Source organism: Fulvia fulva, chromosome 4 (genome assembly GCF_020509005.1).
Source record: "Fulvia fulva chromosome 4, complete sequence".
In the NCBI taxonomy this organism is placed as follows: domain Eukaryota; kingdom Fungi; phylum Ascomycota; class Dothideomycetes; order Mycosphaerellales; family Mycosphaerellaceae; genus Fulvia; species Fulvia fulva.
In genome coordinates this window covers 222,187-243,111 of record NC_063015.1, presented here as the reverse complement: position 1 = coordinate 243,111, position 20,925 = coordinate 222,187, and the positions used below count along the sequence as shown (strand labels likewise).

The following is a 20,925-nucleotide window of genomic DNA, read 5'->3' as shown; positions in this document are numbered from 1 at the left end:
CGATAGATATAGGTGACGAGGTTGTGAAGTTTACTAATCGCGCCGGCCTTACGCTATAAGGTGAAGGACTCGTCGTCACCTACGAGAAACAGTTAGATTGCGACCGAGGAGTATTGTTTTGATCAGGTTGTAGACGCGTTTTAAGCGCGAATCTTCGTATTAGCCTCGTGAGTTGAAGCAGTTCTTAGGCCTCTTATTAGCCGATAGATCTAAGGGCAGTTTTGAACGATTAAGAAGTGTATTAGGGGTTTTGTAAGGGGTATCGTAACGCTGGCTTCACGGGCGCAATCCGAGTGTTTCTACTTACCTACTTTACGTAACTCGTCTTCGAGTCGCTTAAGTCCGTCGTCGAACAATAGAGCGCGGACGACGAGGTTGATTATATGTCCGAGGCATCGTAGTCGCTGCTCGTGTTCGTCGATAGGCTACTAGAGCGAGGCAGCGAGCGCTCGAATCGCCGTATCGTTATTATCCGTATTGTCTATAACGAAGGCGCCTATCTTACCGTCTAGATTGAAGTCGTTTATTACCTACCGCGCCACGGTCGTAATATTAACTCTATTATAATGTCCGCCGACCGGTCGCAATCCGAGTAACGCTATCTTAAACTGCCTATTCGCGTCGATAAAGTACGCTACGACGGCGAGTAGCGATAGATCGTTACTTATTGCCTAGATATCTATACTAAGGTAGACTTTGGCGACGCGCTCGAACTGTTTTACGAGGTCCGGCCGTCGTTCGCGATAGGCCTACTTAAGCTATATTAATACTATTCGAGCCGCCGGTAGTAGATATTTCACCGCTAGGCTACCGCCGAGTATGACCTTTCGGAGGTTGTCGCTTGCCGCCTATTCGAAGGTAATGTCGTCGCGGACGATCTAGTTGATAAAGTCGGTCAAAAACTGCTCGGCGGCGAAAGGGTCGAGTTTCTCGAGGTAGGCGGCGATCGCGGTCTCGTCTACTATCGGTCGCTTCGTCGTCGCCGTCGTACGTGACGGTAAGATGCCGTGTTTCGAAAGGAGGTGATCTATATAGCTAGTAGTCGAGCGACAAGCCTATAACTGTCGCGTCGTATTGTCCTCGTAGTAGTACCGGTAGAGCTAGTATCTACCCTTCGCCTTACCGTACTCGAGCTTCTATACCTCGAGTCTATACTTAAAGATAAACGATATCTTGTTGCCGAAGGTGTTTCTTTTGTTACGGAAGCGCAGCACGATCTTATCGCCCTTTAGACGCGTATGATCAATGTCGAAGTGGTATCGCTCTAAGGCTACGACCGTAGCCGGCTCGGTGTCGCTAGTATCGTCGCTAGCCTCCGATTGCTCGCTATCTTCGGTCTGTGTGTTTAGTGTCTCGTTAGCGCTCGATTGCGATAGTGTCGGCTGCGTAGGAGGTGGTGTTTCTGGGGTTTTTGTTCGCGAAGGGTAGCATAGATTAGGATTTTCGTAGTCGCTTCGATCGCGTAGCCTATGTCGTAGGTCTAGGCCTAGGAGTTTTAGGTTCGATTTGACTATGTTGGCGCTTGCTTTTGCGAGTCTGTGAAGCCATATTGGTGTGTTGGTTGTGGCATAATAAGGTCGACAATATGGTTGTAAATCCTGAGTCTCCTGAAGGCTCTTCTCCGGAGTGCCGCAAGGTTTGGAGGTGCAGCTTCCGAGGAAGGGCCGCGCGGGTCGGAGTCAGCTCCAGCCAACAGATGCCTGCGATCTAATCTGCGATATCTGATTGACAACGGTTTTGCGGGGAAATGACGCTTAGTGTTTGGGTCTTTTGCTAAAATAAGCCCTGAGAATCACATGCAATATCAAAGATTCACTAACAACACGACTATATAATGCCTGTCAACTGCTCAACTAAGTTGCCTATGATAGCCAGTTGAGGATTGATTAATCCGCAATGGTTGGTTGATTGGTTGAGGCCCTCAATGCCAACCAAAGTTGCAACCCTCAATCAACAGGCGTTGGTTGATGCGGACACTGGTTCAGTGAAGAGGAGGGGGACGATCAAGCCGAGCCAGGTCCAGAAGAAGACTCTCTTGCGCGATTGGGTTGATGGTCGGTAGACGTATAGTCGGCGGCGTATGAGGTCCAGCCTGTTGCGAAGCCGTAGACGGTTGCACCGAAAGAGAGTACATTGCCCATTTCAGAGGTTCCGGTCTCCCAGGGAATGTTGACAAAGTCTCCGCTATGCGCGAAGACGCCGAGCACGATCACGAAGATGATGAATGAAGGGATCCAGGAGTAGAACTCGTAGGCGTGCACGACTTTGTACCCGAAGAAGCACACGATCATTGTGCAGAAGGCGATGATGAGTACGCCAGCGAAACCTGGGACGTCGTTGTTGACCGTATGGATGAGCTGTGCGCCGACGATCGAGTTGACGGAAGACCATCCGATGCAAGCCAGGACGTTGAAGATTGCAATGAGCTTTACGCCCCACCAGCCGAACCAGAATCGTGACAGAACCATTTGTCGCAAGCCGAAGTTTGGACCGAAGCAGGAGAAGTAGCAGACTGGCGTGATACCGATCAGGTTGAAGAAGAGGCAGACCAGCATAGCATCGGCGACAGCGAGGTAGAAGAGAGACTTGGCCAGAATACCGATCGCGAAGGAGGAGACGACCATGTTGGCGGACAGCCACTGGTATCAGTCAGCATACTGCTGTCGCAGCAGCTCGACCGGCACGCCTACTATGGTAGAGACATTGAGCAATGCCTTGAAGCCAGTGCCCGTCCGCTCATCCTCCGGCACTCTCTCAATACCTCTCTGCTCAACATGAAATCGACCAGCTAGACGTTGAATCTTGGCGTATAGACCATTGCCGACTTCGAAGCTCTCTCCAGGCACAGCGCCATCTTCGTACCCCATGCTAGGCCGTTTCTTCTCCTGGCTACTCCGCTCGCTGCTGGCATTATGAACATCTCCAGCGACGCTTCTATTCTTCTCAACATCGTACTCGTACTCGTAGGCCATGGCGGTGAAGTGGTCCCGTAAGTCTCAAACAGATCTGTAAGGATGATCCATTTCTGCAGAGTGCTTGCCAGCATCGATGCATCGGTACAGACTGGCGTTCAGCAGGAGCGTTCACCCACCACATTAGCTTGACGACAGATCGACAGGCCTCTGGGGTGCAGGACGCCATCGCCCAGCCGTAGGCTAGCAGTGTCGGAGCCGGCCGAACGTGTCGATATACCAAGTCCAGGACAGACCATACGAGAAGGTTGTGAAGATGAACAGACAGTATGGGAGTCCCTTCGTCCGCGCCATAAAGGCTTCGACGAACCTCCATCGATCGTGAGAGCTGCAAGAGGCGACAATGTTGGAAGTCGCAGCTGGCCGTGAACTTGAGCATCCACGAACGACGCTTGCCTCATGCAAGACCATAGGTCTACTCTCCGGCCTGTGTGTCATTCAAAAATGTGCTGTTGGCGGTTGTGAACCTCCAAAGGTAAGCGTAGCGGAGTGGAGCTCTCTACCAACCCTTCTAGACTGCAAAGTAGCGTGCGATCCACGCTACCGCTACCCGACGTACAGTGCCTATTATACGACGACATAGGCGTTAGCGACGAGTATATGTTTGCGAGTTCGCCAACAGGCACAGTGCGGTAGGTCACGTGACCGTAAAACTTGAAAGTTGACCAATCAGAGCGGGCGCCAAGGCTAGTTGAGGGCTGGTATAGAGCTTCACTCCCTAGCTGACGCCTCACCTACCTACTCGCAAGCTCGTACTCCGGTGTGGCTAGCGCTCGGCCGCTACGCTCAATGAATCGTGCTGGTGGATTTGCTACGGACCTGGATTTCGCTAGGATCAGATCGTTGCCACGATCTGCACTAACATTGAATGTGACCCAGCTGCTGTAAAAGTGCTGTAATATGCCAGCATGGTGCACGAACCTGCATTTCATGCCTTGAGCAGGTTATGATGTTGGTTCGCTTCTGTTTCCCCCAGCGATGCGATTCGCACGTGGTAGGTGCTTTGCGCTAACGAGCTAGCGCGAGCAGTCGCGAATCCATGCCACTTCCACTACTTGACTCTTCTCCAGATAGCCCGCACCAATATCTCTGGACAGCCATGGGGAGATCGCGCGCTCGTTGCCGGCGCGACAAGAAGCGCGGAGTCCGCCACGCTCAGGCTCTGCAGAAGATCATAGTCGCCCATAGCCCCGAGTTTGCGGACCTCTTGTTGAGGCGGTGAATTACTCCGACAGGGACAATTATGTCAAGAATTACTACGACAGGGACCATTATGTATTTCTTACTCCGACAGGGACTTGCACGGTATCCATGTTACTGCCATAGGGACTATTATCGCTAACGACACAAATGAAGTACTATAGCTAGGTAGAGCTTCCTATATCCTATATCGCTTTAACCTACTCACCTGTTCTTACAGAGCAGGTTAAAGCGATATAGGAGCAACAAATCAAGTAGCATAGGTAGGCAAAGGAGAGTTAAGAGCTATGTCCGTATAACCGTACTTTACTTTATTCTCTTATTACCTAGACCTTATCTAGTTATAGGCGCCTTCCCTATAGTATATTCGGCGTTGATCTAATATACTACTAGTAATAATGACGACGACGACGACATATTCGGTGGCTCCGGCTAGAACATATAAGTCAGACTCGTGTCTTAATTGATCTTAGTTATTAAATAGGTACGAGTTACTTAGTAGTACAAGACGGCGGATTGTACGAAAGACGAAGAAGGACCTAATAGGATAGCGTATATCTATATACAGTATCGCCGGTGTTAGTGTAGGTAGATACTAGGTGTCCGGATGTTTGCTAGCCTATAGGCTAGTAAACCCTAGTCACGTGATCTAGTTATATAACACACCTACACCTATATACTTGTCCTACGGCCTATATGTTCTTAACACTCTGTTAGGGCGAGAGCCTGGCCTATAAGATGTAAGGGTGAAAGCGAGAATATAGGTACGAAGTGTAGATATAAAAGGGTATAGTATGATTGCTACACAAAACAAAAGACGAAGAAAGCAAGAGAGGCCTAGGGAAGGCTAGATATTTATACGCGACCCTCGCGAGTGCGTGTCCCCGCATTAACAGGGCTAACCCGTGCGAAGCCGCGCTTAGTAGCTTTGCTCAAAACCTTATTCTAACCTGCCCTACGTTCCGAGTCTTCTACGTGCTTCAAGGTTTAGTAGAGGGGTGAATTTGGAGGGCTGGGTCCCGTAGTGAATGTTACGGGGTATATAATTCTTAGCGTTTACACACTAAGCTAGACTGTTACTTCTTAACGACTTCTAAGCGCTCTAAGGCTCTTCTGTCCCTACCTTCTGTACACTCTGTAGGGAGACCATAACAGTAGCCCCCCCGAACAAAGCTGAGTTCCTACGAAGCCGTAGTAGTTCCACATATCGAGGATGTTCAGCTTTAGTACTAGGCCTAGGCCTAATGTTATAGTCGATACACTATTAGTAAGCCCCGTCGAAGAGCTTAGATTCAAAGAGCCTGCCGATATTGACTTCTAGGCCGTCTACGCGGGCGTAGTATTCTTCGATTGCTTGACGATTAAAGATAATATGTTAGATAGGTTTCTATAAGGTATCCTACTTAGGGCAACCTTGCTATTCGACTTTATACTTGATCGGCGGTAGTCCTTTAACGTCGTTAGGCTCTACGCGGATTCCCCGGATCTTACGGACGGCATAGTCGTCAGAAGGTAGGTTAATAGGCTCGTCGACTTCTACTTCATCGGGAGGACCTAGTATGTCTTAGTTTTGGTTCGGGAATAGGTCCTTAGCCGACGGCCGAAGGCGTACGGGATGGAAGACGTCGTAGATCTTTATGTTCGTAGGAAGAGCTAGACGGTAGGCGTGTGAACTAATACGCTCGGTGATCTTAAAAGGACCTAGGTTCTTCTAGTTTAGCTTCTTAGAGGGGCGGTCCGTCTTGATATTCTTAGAGTTGAGGTAGACTATATCGCCTACTTAGTAGTCGGGAGCTAGCTAGCGACGACGATTGGCTTGATCCTCGTAGATTGCTTGTGCGTACACTATCTCGTCGTGAACTTCTTTATAGATCTGTAAGAGCATAGTAGCGAACTTGTCTACTACTTACTCGTTTGCGTCTTCGGTAGGCGGGAGAGGTTCTTCTAGTTCTATACCTATACGAGGGTGGTAACCTCTCGTAGTATAGAAGGGAGAGTAGCTAGTAGTCTCCGAGTCCTAGTTACGAGTAGCGAACTCCACCGTAGGGATATGCTAAGGCCAATCCTTCTAGTGGTAGTCGACGAAGTAACGAAGGACCTACTCGAGGATAGCGTTCGTAATTTCGGTCTGGCCGTCGGTCTGTAGCTAAAAACTAGTCGAGAGGTTATGCTTGATACCCAGGATAGCACACAGACGCTTGTAGAAGTGCGAGATGAACTGGGTGCCTCTGTTAGAGGTGATGCTATCCGGGAGGCCTTGAAAGCGCCAGACGAATTCGTAGAACAAGCGAGTAGTCTCCTTTACGGTCATGCTCTAGCACGGGATTATGTACCGGTCCTTAGAGTGACGGTCCACGATCACTAGAAGGGCCTTTGCTTTCACGCCGCTAAAGGTCTTGCCGTGAGGAATATCGGTGATAAAGTCTATAGTGATGTGCTTCTACGGACGATCAGGAGCCGGGAGAGGGTGTAAGAGACCGTAGGGACGGTGGCGGTTAGCTTTAGCTCTTCGGCAAGTAGCGCAGTTCAGCACGTAGCGGCGGACGTCCTTCTAGGAATGCGGCTACTAGTAATACCTAGCGAGGAGCTTGTGGGTCTTAGCTACGCCTAGGTGACCCCTAGAGGCGGAGTCGTGGATGATTTGAAGAATCTCAGCTCGGATATTAGAGCCTTCGGGCTACGGTACGTAAAGCTTCTTACGGAAGTAGACGACACCTTCCTAGAGCTCGCACTCGGACAGCGAGAAGCCCGGGAATGTCCTCGCGCCAGATCCAAGGGCCTGAACTAACTCTTAGGCGTCTATGTCGGCATCGTACGCTATTCGTACTCGTGCCATAATGCCTTCGGGCTGCTCCTTATTATCAAACCCCTCAAAGTCTAATTCGGATAAGCCGTCGGTCGTTACTAAGCCCTCTTTATCGTCGTTCAAGTCCTCAGCGTCCGAGGCGTATTCTTTAGGCTCGGATTCATCGTCACTCTCGTCAAGGTAGGCAGGAGCGAGCACGAGAGTAGCAAAGGAAGCGGCGAGCGTAGGCTAGCCGTTCGATAGGTACTCTCGAAGCTCGGAAGAGAGGTTATGCTCTTTAATGACTTGTTGCCCTGCGATTTGCCGGCCCCCTCTTCGATCAACTGGAGAGTCTCTAGGGCGGCGGGTAAGGGCGTCGGCCATCGAGTTGGCCTTACCGGGCGTGTACGAGATTACGAAGTTGAACCGGGAGAGGAACTCGCTCTAGCGGGCCTAGCGACGATTGAGTAGCTTGCTCTTTATAAAGTAGACGAGGTTCTTATAGTCGGAGCTTACTTAGATAGGCATAGCAGAGCCTTCGAGCTCGGGGCGCCACTCTTCGAAAGCTTTGACGATAGCGAGAAGCTCCTTGTCGTAGATCTCGTAGTTACACTCCGTAGCGGTCAACTTCTTAGAGAGGAAGGCGATAGGTAACTAGGGGGATTTAGGCGAGCGGCGTTATAGCAGGACACCGCCTACTACGCCGTCGGATACGTCGGTCTCTATACGGGTCTCCAGTTCGAAATCGAAGTGCTATAGAAGCGGGTTCTTAACAAACTTCGCTTTAAGCAAGTCAAAAGCCTCCTGGCATTCGTCGGTCCAGGCGAACTTCTCACCCTTACGCGTAAGCTTCGTCAAAGGGCGTACTACGCCCGAAAATGCGTAGATAAAGCGGCGGTAGAAGTTGGCAAAGCCTAGGAAACCCTAGACCTCTTTGACGTTCGTAGGAGCATCCTATTCGACGATAGCGTCGATCTTCTCTTAGTCCATCTTAATGCCGTCTACGGTAATGATCAAACTAAGGAACTTGACTTCGGTCTTCTTAAACTCGCACTTGTCGATATCGAGCTACAAGCCGGCGTCTACGAGCTTCTAAAGGACCTTATAGACGTGCTCGCGGTGCTCCTCCTTAGTCTCGCTATAGACTAGGATGTCGTCGATGTAGGCAGTACAGAACTAATCGAGGAACTCCTAAAGGATGTCGTTAATGAAGTTCTAGAAGGTACTAGGCCCGTTACAAACGCCGAAGGGCATAACGAGCGACTCGAACAGCCCGTAGCGAGTACGGAAGGCTATGAGATACTCGTGTCCTTCTGCCATTCGTAACTTGTTAAACGTAGCGATGACATCGAGCTTAGTGAAGTACTTGGCCTTAGAGAGGCGCTCGAGCGTCTCCTGAATCAACGGTATTAGGTAGCGGTTCTTCTTTATAACAGCGTTTAAGCCTCGGTAGTCTACGTAGAAGCGTAGACTACCGCCGGGCTTCTTAACGAACATGACGGGACTGCTAGCGCTAGAACGGCTCGCTCGAATAAACCCCTTCTTTAGGTTCTCTTCGAGGTATCTCTTAAGGACGATAAGCTCTTCTCGGGATATAGAATATAACGGTCCGAACGGTATCTCTACACCTTCTTCTAGCTTAATCTTATAGTCGTGAGGGCGATAAGGAGGCAGCTCGTCTACGGCTTTAGTATCGAATACGTAGAGGATGTGGTGTGCCTAAGGAGGGACCTTCGTAGTAGGGTCGGTAGGTGTACGCTTCTTATCGAGCTTCTCGAGGGCGATGTCGATATCGCGGAGAGAGGCGGCGAAGACTTGAGCTTTGGGCTACTTAGCAGTAGTAGTGAAGGTAGCGGCGTTTACCTAGAAGATCTTAGTATACTTAGGACCGCGCTAAGGCGGCGGAGAAGGCGGAGGTGCCGGAGGAACTTCTAGAGGGAAGCTAATAGTAAGGGAAGTCTAGTCGATAATAGGTCGGTATCGTCTAAACTAGGGGAGGCCGAGGATAAACTTCTGATACGGTAGGGACGTAAGGAAGCTAGTAATCGACATACGCTTGCCTCCGAGGGTGATTGACGTGTGTACAACATGAGTAATCTTACTAGTGGTAGTCTCCGTGCCGTCAAAGAGTTCAAGGGTGCGAGGGTACTTAAGTTCCTAGGGTTCGAGGTTGAGAGAGGTCGCGAGTTTATAGTCTATAAAAGACTCGCCTAGTGCGCTAGTGTCTATAAGAGTGAGATTAGAAGAAGAGAGTTTCTTTGAGCCGATATTTATATTCGTGACGAACGGTTTATAAGCGTAGTCCTTGCCCGTCTCGTCGTATAGGTCTAGCTATACTGTATTGATCCTCAACTTCTTTCCTCTCTTCACTTTCGGTAAACGTTATTCTTAGTCTTCATCGCGTCGATAAGGAAGACCTAGGCTTTTTCCTGCTTAGCGGGAGCAGCAGGAGCAGGCTCGATAGCGCCGACAGCGCCGCGAACCGGGTTACGGGCGTTACGGGTAGCGAGCTACGGACAGTTAGCTACGATGTGGCCTGGACCGCCGCAGTAGGTGCAGAGTCCGGCCTAGCGACGGCGAAGCTTCTCTTCGGGAGTAAGCTTACCGTTAACGAGGCCCTAGACTCGAGGGACGGCGGCACTAGCGCTAAGATCTATAGCGTTACCTATAGAGACGGGAGGGAGAGCCGTAGGAGCGGCGGCGCCTAGTAGAGTAGCGAAGTGGCTTCCGGGACTACGAGGCTGACGACCTTAAGAACGGGAAGCGAGGAGAGAGGCGGTATGTTTTATATTAGAGTCGAGGCGCTAGTAGGTCTCGACGAGCTTACGGAAGCTTATAGCACTAACGTCCTTGTCCTCGAGGGCTCGAAGAAGCTCTGCTAACAAACCACGGCGGAGAGTGCTCTTCTTAGTCTCTTCGTTATAGCCGGTAAACCCGATGTCGCGGTTAAAGGCCGCGAGGTACTCGGCGAAGCTCTTGTTCTTCTAGAGGAGGTTATAGATAGCGTTCTAGGCGGTGGCTCTACGGTCTAGATCACCAAAGGCAGTACGGAGGTCCTACATTAAGGTAAGGACGTCCGGGCAGCCGATAGTCTACGTAGCGTTGTTAATATAGTGTTATACCTAAGCCGCGGCGTCTCCCCGAAGGAGGGAGAAGACGTACGTAACTTTGTCCTTCTCTTACGGAAAGTGGTCGGCAGTAGCCAACAGCTTAATAGTAAGCTGTGTCTTAAATGCCTCAAACTTGCTCTTGTTACCGTCGAACTCGTCTAGGTCGTTGACCTTCTTAGAGAAGTGCTAGCGGCGGTTGTCGTCGGCGTACGGGGCGAGGTTCTAGAAGGTGTTTATAATACCTTGAAGGTATGTTGCTTGGTTGTTTGCTTGCTCGACCTACTAGGCGGTCTCGCGGAAAGAGGAGACGGTGCGGTTAATAAGAGCGTAGGCGGTGTCGGGGTTAGCGTTTGCCTAGACACCGAAGGTAGCGGCGTTCGAGAAGGGGATGTCAGTCTACTCACTAAAGTGGAATAGAGTGTCTTGGTTGTCGAGGTTAACACCTCTATCGGTAGCGTGGTCACCTATAAGGATGACTCGAGTGGTTGACGGTTTGTTAGTCTTTTGTGATGTTAGGGCGAGAGCCTAGCCTATAAGATGTAAGGGTAAAAGCGAGAATGTAGGTACGAAGTGCAGATACAAAAGGGTATAGTATGATTGCTACATAAAACAAAAGACGAAGAAAGCAAGAGAGGCCTAGGGAAGGCCAGATATTTATACGCGACCCTCGCGAGTGCGTGTCCCCGCATTAACAGGGCTAACCCGTGCGAAGCCGCGCTTAGCAGCTTTGCTCAAAACCTTATTCCAACCTGCCCTACGTTCCGAGTCTTCCACGTGCTTCAAGGTTTAGTAGAGGGGTGAATTTAGAGGGCTAGGTCCCGTAGTGAATGTTGCGGGGCATGTGATTCTTAGCGTTCACACACTAAGCTAGACTGTCACTTCTTAACGACTTCTAAGCGCTCTAAGGCTCTTCTGTCCCTACCTTCTATACACTCTATAGGGAGACTATAACACACTCCTACTTAGGCCACATAGTCTCCTACAATCCCTTTACGTAAGCTAGAGCTACCTTATAAAGTTTTAGAACTACTAGCTATTAAGGGGCTTTATTAACCTATTAGTAGCTATGTCCTTTATATAGTAGTAGTCCACTATAATCTTCTTCTACTACTAGAGATGTCTAACATAGTTATATATAACATTAATATGCTTTGACCTTTTATATATATAGGCATCTTTAATAAGTATTAAAGCGGCTTAGTTGTTACCTATAAGCTTGACTAGCCTTAGCTCGTTAATAGTGCCCTTACTTACCCTTATACTCGGCTAGAAAGAGCTCTTTCCTACTAGTTCTAGGCACCCTATTTCCCTAAGGACAGTAGTAAGAAATTGTAACTACTTTACGGCTATATTTATAGCTATAAACTTAGCTTCTATTGTTAATATTGTAATAGACTTCTACTTCCTACTTATCTAGGATATAGGTGATCTATAAAGGAACTACACGTATCCTAGAATTGAGACTCTATCTACTTTGTCTATAGCGTAGTTAGAGTCCGAGTATCCCTAGAGATTGCCCCCTCCCTTTCTATATATAAGACCTAGGTCTAGGTACGACCGTAGGTATCGGGAGAGCTTCTTTAAAGCCTTTATATACTACTACGAGGGATTAGTAACATATAAGCTAATTCTTCTAAGGGGGAATACTAAGTCTAGCCTTATTATTGTTATTAGCCACATCTAGGTACTATTATAGCTCTAGTAATCCTGTTTGTTACACCTCTTATCTATAGGTACCGTAGGCACTAAATGCTCGTAGCTCTCTATAGGTAAGTAGGTTAGCGTAGCTATCTCTTTAGCTATGTTCATCTTGGCTAAGTTAGCGTAGATATAGTGTCTTTAATTAAGCTTTAAAGTGCCTTAGGACCTGTCTCTTATAATCCTTATTCTAAGGATCTTTGTAGGTTTACTAAGATCTTTAATCTTAAACACTTTTCTAAGCTTAGCCTTCAACCACTAAACATCTAACAGCTTTGGAGCTATAATAGGTATATCATCTATATAGGTAAGGACTATAAGGTCTCTATCCGTATAGATAAGTAGGTATAGATCTACCTAGGACTAGGTAAATCTAATCTTCTCTAGCTTCGTAACACAGAGCTTGTTCTAGTCTCTAGCTGCTTGCTTAAGCCTATAAAGGCTTCGTAGGACCTTGACCACTATGTTTAGAGGTGCTTTAACTCCTAGGGGTGGGATTATATAGATGTCTTTAAGAAGGCTACTTTAGGTAAAAGCATTATTTATATCTACTAGGTGTATCTCGAGATCTCTCTTATACACTACTACTATAAATACTCGGAGAGTATTATGTCTAACAGTAGGTATAAAGGTCTCTTCGAAGTCAACCCTATATTTCTATAAAAACCCTCTTATAACTAGTCTTGTCTTAAACTTCTTAATAGCTCTACTAATCATTCTTTTTATATTAAAGACCTACCTAGAAGTAATTAGATTCGTACCCTTTGGCGGTATAACTACTTCCTAGGTGTTATTGCTTACTAAGGTAATAAGTTCGTTCTCGATTACCTCTCTCTATATATGTCCCTATTCGGGGTCTCCTATAGCTACCTTATAGGACTTTAGGATTAGCACTTCCTACTAATAGGCTATAGCCTGCCTAATAATAGCAAATATATATTCTTCTACGTCGTTTAGAATCTCCTCTACCTAGCTTATTGTAGGGTCTAGATAGAACATCTAGGCGATAAGAGCCTTATAGTGTTTAGCCTTATACTCTTTAGAGTTATTATCTCCGTCTCCCCTTAACCTCTTGTTACCTATAACCTAAGGTAGCGCTAGGTGTTCGGATAGGTCGAACCAAACGACATCTTCTTTTTCTTTTATTAGAGTACCCTAATCTCTAAACTTCTAGTATTCCCTAATGTCCTTTAGGGGAGGGGGAAGTTATATAAAAAGCAGTTGCTATAGTGTTAATGACTTAGGTAGGTTCTGTATAGATCTACCGTTATCGGCCTTCGACAGTATTAAAACCGCCTTAATATTTTCTCCTAGCCTTCGTAACGGTGTCTCTAATAATCCCCTATCGGAAAATTTCGCCCTAAAGGGCTTCCTCCTAATAGGATTACGCTGTAGCGCTCGACTCGGCTAGTTAGTAAAGGTGATACTAAGATCTATATCTCCCCCCTTCTTATTCTTAAACTAGTCGACGTAACTATACGCTTTTATAGCTTTTATGTCGGGATCCTAGAACAGCTATTAGTTTGTAGTATTTTCTAAGTAGCCTGTAAACACGGCTTCTTTTCCTCGGTTTATTAACTTGTCTCTCCTTAAGCCTTGAGCTTAGGCTCTTAGGTCTATATAGACTATAGCTTTATATCCCTAGACGCGGAAATGGTCGACTAACGGTACTTAGCTAGTAAAGGCTTCTTCTAGTAAAAGAGTAATACTATTAATAATCGGACTATTAGGCAGTCTGTTTCCGATTATAGTCTATACTTATAAAGCTTCTAGCTAGAACTCAACTAGTATACTAGAGTCTTTTAGTATAGCCCGGACTATATTCTTAGAGGCTTGAATTGACCTTTCTATAGGTCTACTTTGAAGAGAGTTGTAGGCATTAGTTATGTCTATCTAAGTGCTAAACTCCTTCTCCTACTCTTTTAGTAAGGCGAGAATTTCCTTTGTACTCTTACTACGGATCGTAGACAGAAAGTACCTTGACTACCGTTCTACCTAGACCTTCTAATCCCGTAGGGCTGTAGGAGCGTCGCTCCTAGCCTTTAAAGGGATTACCTACTTCTTCCTAGAGAAGTTGTCTACAATCTTAAGCTAATATTTGTATCCTAGCCTAGACACTACGCCCTAAAAAGGCCTATAGATGTCAATAGAGATGAGGGCCAGCCTCTCCCCTTTCCTCTCTATAGCAGGTCCTTTGAACTTCCTTATATTTATAAGGGAGTAGACCTTATAATTCTGGTGTTTAGAAGGAACAGGAATAGGATCTTTCTTGTTAGTGACTCTATATAGGTTTCTTAGTAGTCCCTTGCTAAGGTGTGTACATCTTCTATACTATAGCTCCTACTAATCTTCGGACTTAGTGTTAGCTATAGCGGTACCGTCACGTTCTTAAGAGAGTATACTAGTATACTATAGCTTAAGAATTTCCGAGATCGAGTAGATAAACGGTACTCCTCCTCGAAGTTTAGTCTAGACAACGGGTTTACTAGACAAGGATTTTAGGGTAAAACTAGGTAGTTAGATAGCAAACTATTAGCTAAACTAATTCTACGAAACAAGACTAACTCTAAGGCTAGGAACAAACAGGACATTTTCTAAGACAATTTGCTTTCTAGAAGGACTACCTATTACTACACTTCCTATATATATAGCTTGTAGCTAGCCACCCCTAACCTTAATCCACTTCCTCTTTTAAAGAGGCTTTAGTGTCCTAAATAGTGAATCTTAGTCAGTTATATATAATGATGTACAAGAGTTAAGTAACTACTTGGACGAGGGGTACTTACCTTTAGCTTCTATAGTAGAATAGGTAACCTCATTAACATCATTATCTTCTAATAGTATCTTAGAGTCTGATACGTCTTCCTAGGTCGTATAGGCCCTTATAGACTTACTAGAGGAGGCCTTTGGCTTACGGCTCTCCTTTATCTACTTTATAAGGTCCGTTATTACCTTAAGGACATTGCGAAGGTTTAGTAATAATGACCTCCTACGAGGTAGTAACGGTTGTCTCTTAGTAGGGTAGGTAACCCTAGCTAGTTTGTCCTTGTTCCTAACAGCCTACTGAGCTATAGAAAGGTATAGGCACTTGCTTATAAAATGGTTACTACCGTAGAGATAGTACGTAAGCTTGCCCTAGAAACCCTTCTTAGCGAACATAGCTATCCCTTAATAAATTATTGATTCTTGCTTCTCCCTAAGAATTGTAAGAATGTCTTATAGTAAGAGATTTACCTAGGCATTAATTACATCGCGAATTGAGCTAAATAAGTCTAGTAGAGCTACTAAAAGTTGCTAGATCTTTCTGTCCTTAGTCTTAATGTCTTAGAACTAAGGCGGGATTGAAATAGCCCTCCTTATAATTGAGCTAAGCTCCTACTAGGCGTTATCTATTGACTAGTCCTCTATTATCACGAAATTAGTGTATTGCTAAAGTAAACTTCTTCTAGTAGCGAGAAGTCTTCTCTTATATTTAGCTTTAGCCTATTCCTATAACTCCTTCGTATACCGGATCTCGTATATTATCTCTTAGTTATCTATCGATAGACAGATATACATCTTATATAGGGCCGTTGTATTATACCGTCTATACGATGCCTTCCTTATTACTTGATCTAAAGGAAGGGATAACTCCGATAATATAGAGGGTGTCGCTATAGATAGGGTTGAAGCGGGAATGTCCGTAATAATGTCTTCGAGGACCTAGTCAACCTGCTTTAATACTAGGTATATTCTTATTAGCTTAAACTATATTTCGTAGTTCTCTCTTCTTAGAAGAGGTACTGCTCTCTTTCTTATAAACCTAGTCTCGTTCTCTATTTTTGTAAGTTAAGGGACAGGTTAGCTACCCTTAGGTAAAAGGATATATTCGGTCGTACGCGATCGGATCGAAATGGGATAAACCGAACGCGAGGTTAATAGCGGAGAGGATAGCTATCCGCCGGGAAGAGGAGGAAAGTCGGTCGGTAAGGATCGTATTAGTACTAAGACACTATAGCGTAACTCTCTTAGTAGAGGGGGTTTCTAAGACACTACGGCTCTCTTAGAATAAACAGTTAGTCGATACGAACGCGACGTCCGGAGAGCGACTCTTCTTAGTAAGCTTGCCTACTTGTCTAAGGTATTAGTATAGGCTCCCTAACTCGGAGTCTAATAGTGCCTTACTAGGCTCTTTTACGTCTTATATACACCTATAGCACGGCTATAGCTTCCTATACAATGCGGGTGCGGCCTCTAGTCTGCCTTCCTTTTGTTCTAAAGAGGAATAACTCTAATACGACTTTATCGAGGGTAAAATACCGAGTTACTAACCCGGGCTTATAACCTATTAAATAGGTACGAGTTATGTAGTAGTAGAAGACGGCTGATTATACGAAAGACGAAGAAGGACCTAATAGGATAGCGTGTATCTATATATAGTATCGCCGGTATTAGTATAGGTAGACACTAGGTGTCCGGATGTTTACTAGCCTATAGGCTAGTAAACCCTAGTTACGTGATCTAGTTACATAACACACCTACACCTATATGCTTGTCCTACGGCCTATATGTTCTTAACATTAGTTAAGGTACTTATCTTTATTACGTTAGAAGTATAGGAAGTTATTATACGGGCTTATATAGGGTGTTTTCAAAGTGGATTATATATTATATATAGCTATCTAGAATAGACAAGTGTTGCTCTTAAAGAGGCTATAGGTGACTAATTAGTTACCTAATTCTTAGCGTACGTAGCCTTAAGTTTTAATAATAGGATATTGCCTATATATACGCTCGGATCGCGATACACCCCCTTAGCTCGTACGCTAGAGTAAATGAGCTAATTCCTATATGATTACGTACACCCTATTATAACCACCCCCCCTACCTATAGTAGTGACGTTAGGCCCTAGATGTTACTACTACTATAGTAAGGACAAGTTAGCTATTTTAAGTAAAGTAAGCTAAGGTAAGTAAGGTAAGCTTTATACCCCTTCCCTTATTCCTCACTTTCACTACTACTATTGTCACCTATATTATAAAGTATCGTGCTTTACTACCGAGCGGGCTATACTACCGAGCGGGCTACTTTTACTAAGAACTATACCACTTCTACTTTAATTACGACGGTATCTTAATACGACGACATCCTATAGAATTGTTACTAGGAGGACAATTCCTCTTTAGATTCTTCGCTATCTAGCGAGTCTACTTAATAGGTACGTACGTTATGCCCCGACTCGCTATATCGCTTTTAGCGTCGTAGCCTTAGTACTAGCCGAACACTATCTAGCGACTCTCTACTCACTTCCTACCTCCTAGTATCCTCTAGAGGTATTAATTGCGACGCCTTATCGAAGGTTAGAGACCCTCTAGACTAAATGTACTTGCGCTTTCGTACTTTCCGCTATATAAGGGCCTCGTTAGACTTACGTAGCTTACTAATCTCGCTTCGTATAAGAGCTATCTAATACGCTATCTCTCTACTCCCTCTCTATTACCCTATTAAACGACCTTCCTCTTTCTCCTACGCCTTTCTAAACCCGTAACGACGCTCTAAGACGTAATGACACCTATTATAAACCCTGTCTCGTCAAAGTTATAGGTGTCCTAGTTAAGGATACTATACTTCTCCTTTATATTACGTATAAGTAAGAACTACTTCTCGATAACGTCTAGATCTTCTATTAGGGCTCGCTAACGATCGTATCTACGTGTTATATAAACCTTTAGCTCACGATACCGCCTAATAAGCCTATCTATCTAATTAAGACTAGCGGGCTTAAGACCCTTCTCTTATAGTAATAAATCGGCCATTGCTCGTATACTAGCCTTTAATAGCGGGAAACCTCTAAGATCTAGCTCGAGTATATACTCAAGTACCACCCTCTCTTCTAGCTCTATAAGCTTCTTCGAATTAGGCTCGTAGTCACCCCGAGGAGGTCGTCTATTCAATCGATACCCTAGTATAGTTCGAGACGCGTCGTATACCTTTATAGCAAGTCGATTCGTAATTGTCGCGTCGCGTTTCGTGGCCTAGATAGCTAAGGTCACTTTGGCATCGTTTGAAGATAATATACGCTATAATAGTGGTTATATAGCTATATCTATAGAAGTGGTACAGTTCTTAGCAAAAGTGGCCCGCTCGGTAGTATAGCCCGCTCGGTAGTAAAGTACGTTATAGATTATATAACTATTACCGGTAAGATAGCTTAGGTAATAGTCCCGTTATACGGACTTTTACTTAAGTATATAATTATCTTACCTACCGGTAAACATTAGAGGTCCTAAGTTTAATCTAGGGGTAGCCTTAGTCCTATTGTATACTTATATATATATTGTCGTCCGCTTAACTTATTAAATTGTCCGATAATTGCTCTATACTAAGTTATTTCGCTCTAGCGAGTAGTAAGAGAGCTCGCTCTACCCCTAGGGAGTATGAGATACTAGTTAGTAGCGTAATGTACTAGGCTATCTACGATAGAGCTTATACTATATAAGGTGTAATAGGGCTCTAATAGGTAATACCGGAGTAACGGTATCGGAAAGTTAAAAAGGCACCTTCGGGGTGCCTTACTTTCTATACTTTTAAAGGTTATTACCTTAGGGTAGTAACACCTTTTTATTTTAGGCAAGTGTGTACTATATATAAGGTGTAGTCGACGACGAGAATCACCTGTACGTAGTGGCGGCTACGAACCTCTCGTCTAGCTACGAGAGAGCTAAGTATTCTTACGCTAGAGCGTCGTAGGCGCGACGGGCGCGTAACGTAGGCGAAGCCGCGGCGAATAGAGGACTACTAGTAAAACGGGTATAAAAACTATCCGACGAGCGTATACTCGTATTAGGAGCGAGTCCCTCTTCTTTCTACGTATAAGAAGGGCGTAGAACCGTAGCCTATACGCTCGATAGGACACCTCTAGTATAAGTATAGAATTTTCACCTCCGGAGACCGTAAACCGAGCGGGCTAAGCGACGAACATTAGACGAGCGGACTATAGAACAACAACTAAGCGGACTATATAACGGGGTCGAGCGGACTACGAAACAATCTAGTGTTTACTAGCGGGCAATACGGTAGGTAGGTAGATATACGACGAAGCCTATAAGGGCCTATTAAACACCCGGTATAGGAACGAGGGTTTTACCTAAGGCACTACCTATCCCGCTACATAACGTACCTAGTCTGACATAGTAGATTACGACGAGGAAAAGACGATAGCCTAAGCAAGGAAAAGACGGTTATTAGGACGGGGAAAAGACGTATAATACAAGTAGATTAGTTCTGTGATCGGGGAGGATCGAGGGTAGGGTAATAAGGAACTTTATATTAGTTAGTAGGTAGAGACGTAAGGAGTACGCTACCCGGCGTAGTATATGCCCCGAGCAAACCTACGAGGTATAGACGGCCGCTTTCTAGAGATAGGCTACGGTAACGCGAAGGGCGTCAAAACCTAGGGCGTAGTATATACTAGTAGCGACGGCTAACACTATCTATATAGCCCGAGAGGACGGATACGCATATCGGTCAATAGAGAGCACTAAAGGGCTTAGGCCTATAGAGGTGGATATTAGCTTAAGGAGCAAATAGGGAGGGAGGGCGTAGAGGGAAGCTTTTGCTCCGGGCTAACCTCTCGAAACGAGGCTATACGGTAGTACTAGATAAGTAGGAAAGCGCGGTTAAGACTTGTTACCTTATCTCGTAGCTAGCTTACTAAATACGATTCCTTCCTTACTAGACATATCGGGAGCCTTCGACTACGTGTTATACCCGCGGCTACTCTATATCCTAAGGTCGAAAGGACTCCCTAAGTAGCTTGTTAACTTCGTACGGTCCTACCTCTAAAACCGTAGTACGTTAATCCTAGTCGGCTAGTATAGAAGCCTATTTTAAGTAGTCTATACTAGAATCCCGTAAGGCTTAACGCTAGTACCTATTCTATTCCTCTTCTTTATAGCGACGCTACTCCTAGCCCTAGAATCCTAAAACACCGCTACGAGCGGCTTCGTAGACGACATAAACATCCTAGCGTAGTCTTCCTCGACTAAGGAGAACTATAGGCTACTAGAAGAGAAGCATAAGATCTACGAGGACTAGGCTAGGAGGCACGGGGCTCGGTTTGCTCTAGAAAAGTACAATCTGATACACTTTACGCGCCGGCCACGGTTCTATAATATATAAGCTTCTATCTAGATATAGGGGTACACGACTAACCCGGTAAATTAGCTCAGGATCCTCGGACTATAGGTGGACCCGGCGCTACGGTAGAGGAAGTACGTATAGGTAATATTACGGAAAGCTAAACAGAATATAGTATTATGCTAGAGGCTCACTACGTCTATATAGGGGGCGGACTTCCGGTAGTTACGACTTCTATATACGGCTATTATACGGCCAGTCCTTACCTATAGTAGCTAAGTATAGTCCTTAGGCGAGAGGGCCTACCTATCGAAGGGACTCGTCGCGCCGCTAGCGAAGATCTAAAACTAATGCCTAAGGAAGGTTACCGGGGTATATAAGTCGATACTAACGAGGATACTTAAATACGAGACCGCTATACCGCCGATCGACCTATATATCTAGGGACTACGGACCTCCTACTTAGGCAAGTCGGTATAGAACCTAGTATAGAAGGTTATCGCTAGTATAGTCGTAAGGGTCCGCGAATTAGTACTAGCGTATAAGGGCATTCGACCCGGAAACGAGCCGAACTACCGGGTAAGGGACGAATAGCTAGTAATATAATAGGAAGGTAAGAAATTGTTTATAGAGCAACTATAGAAAGAGAGGTAGAACAACTAGGTTGTAGGGTATAGTAGACGCCCTTAGCTAGCGGGACAACCTAAGGAATAGTTAGCTACAAAATCCGCGGTTAAGCACCCCCTAAAGCTTATCTACTACCGCCTTACGAGGGTATAGAGTAGTATAGCAACCTAACTACGAAGCGAACACATCGGCCTCTAGGGGTACCTATTATAGAGGAAGGTTCTAGGATACACGAATACTAGCTACCCCTACGGCTATCGCTCCTAGAACGTACGGTACGTACTCCTCGTCTGTCTGAGGTAGTCGCTAGGAAGGGGGGAGTGGATAGTAAAGGCGAGGAACCGGACGATTAGGGCACTTCTTAATAACGCTAAGGACCTACGGCGTATTACGAACTAGATACTAGAGAAGGGC

At 45.6% G+C, this 20,925-nt stretch overlaps 1 protein-coding gene across 1 annotated transcript; it reads right to left on the bottom strand.

Moving 5' to 3' along the window:
* Positions 1–2,003: 2,003 nt before the first annotated feature.
* Positions 2,004–2,972, bottom strand: CLAFUR5_03914 (Purine-cytosine permease fcyB; the record flags this gene model as incomplete). The annotated part of the gene is made up of 2 exons (XM_047903062.1): positions 2,004–2,639; positions 2,691–2,972. 2 exons carry the CDS (start codon positions 2,970–2,972, stop codon positions 2,004–2,006), a joined length of 918 nt encoding a protein of 305 aa, XP_047760558.1.
* Positions 2,973–20,925: the final 17,953 nt, after the last annotated feature.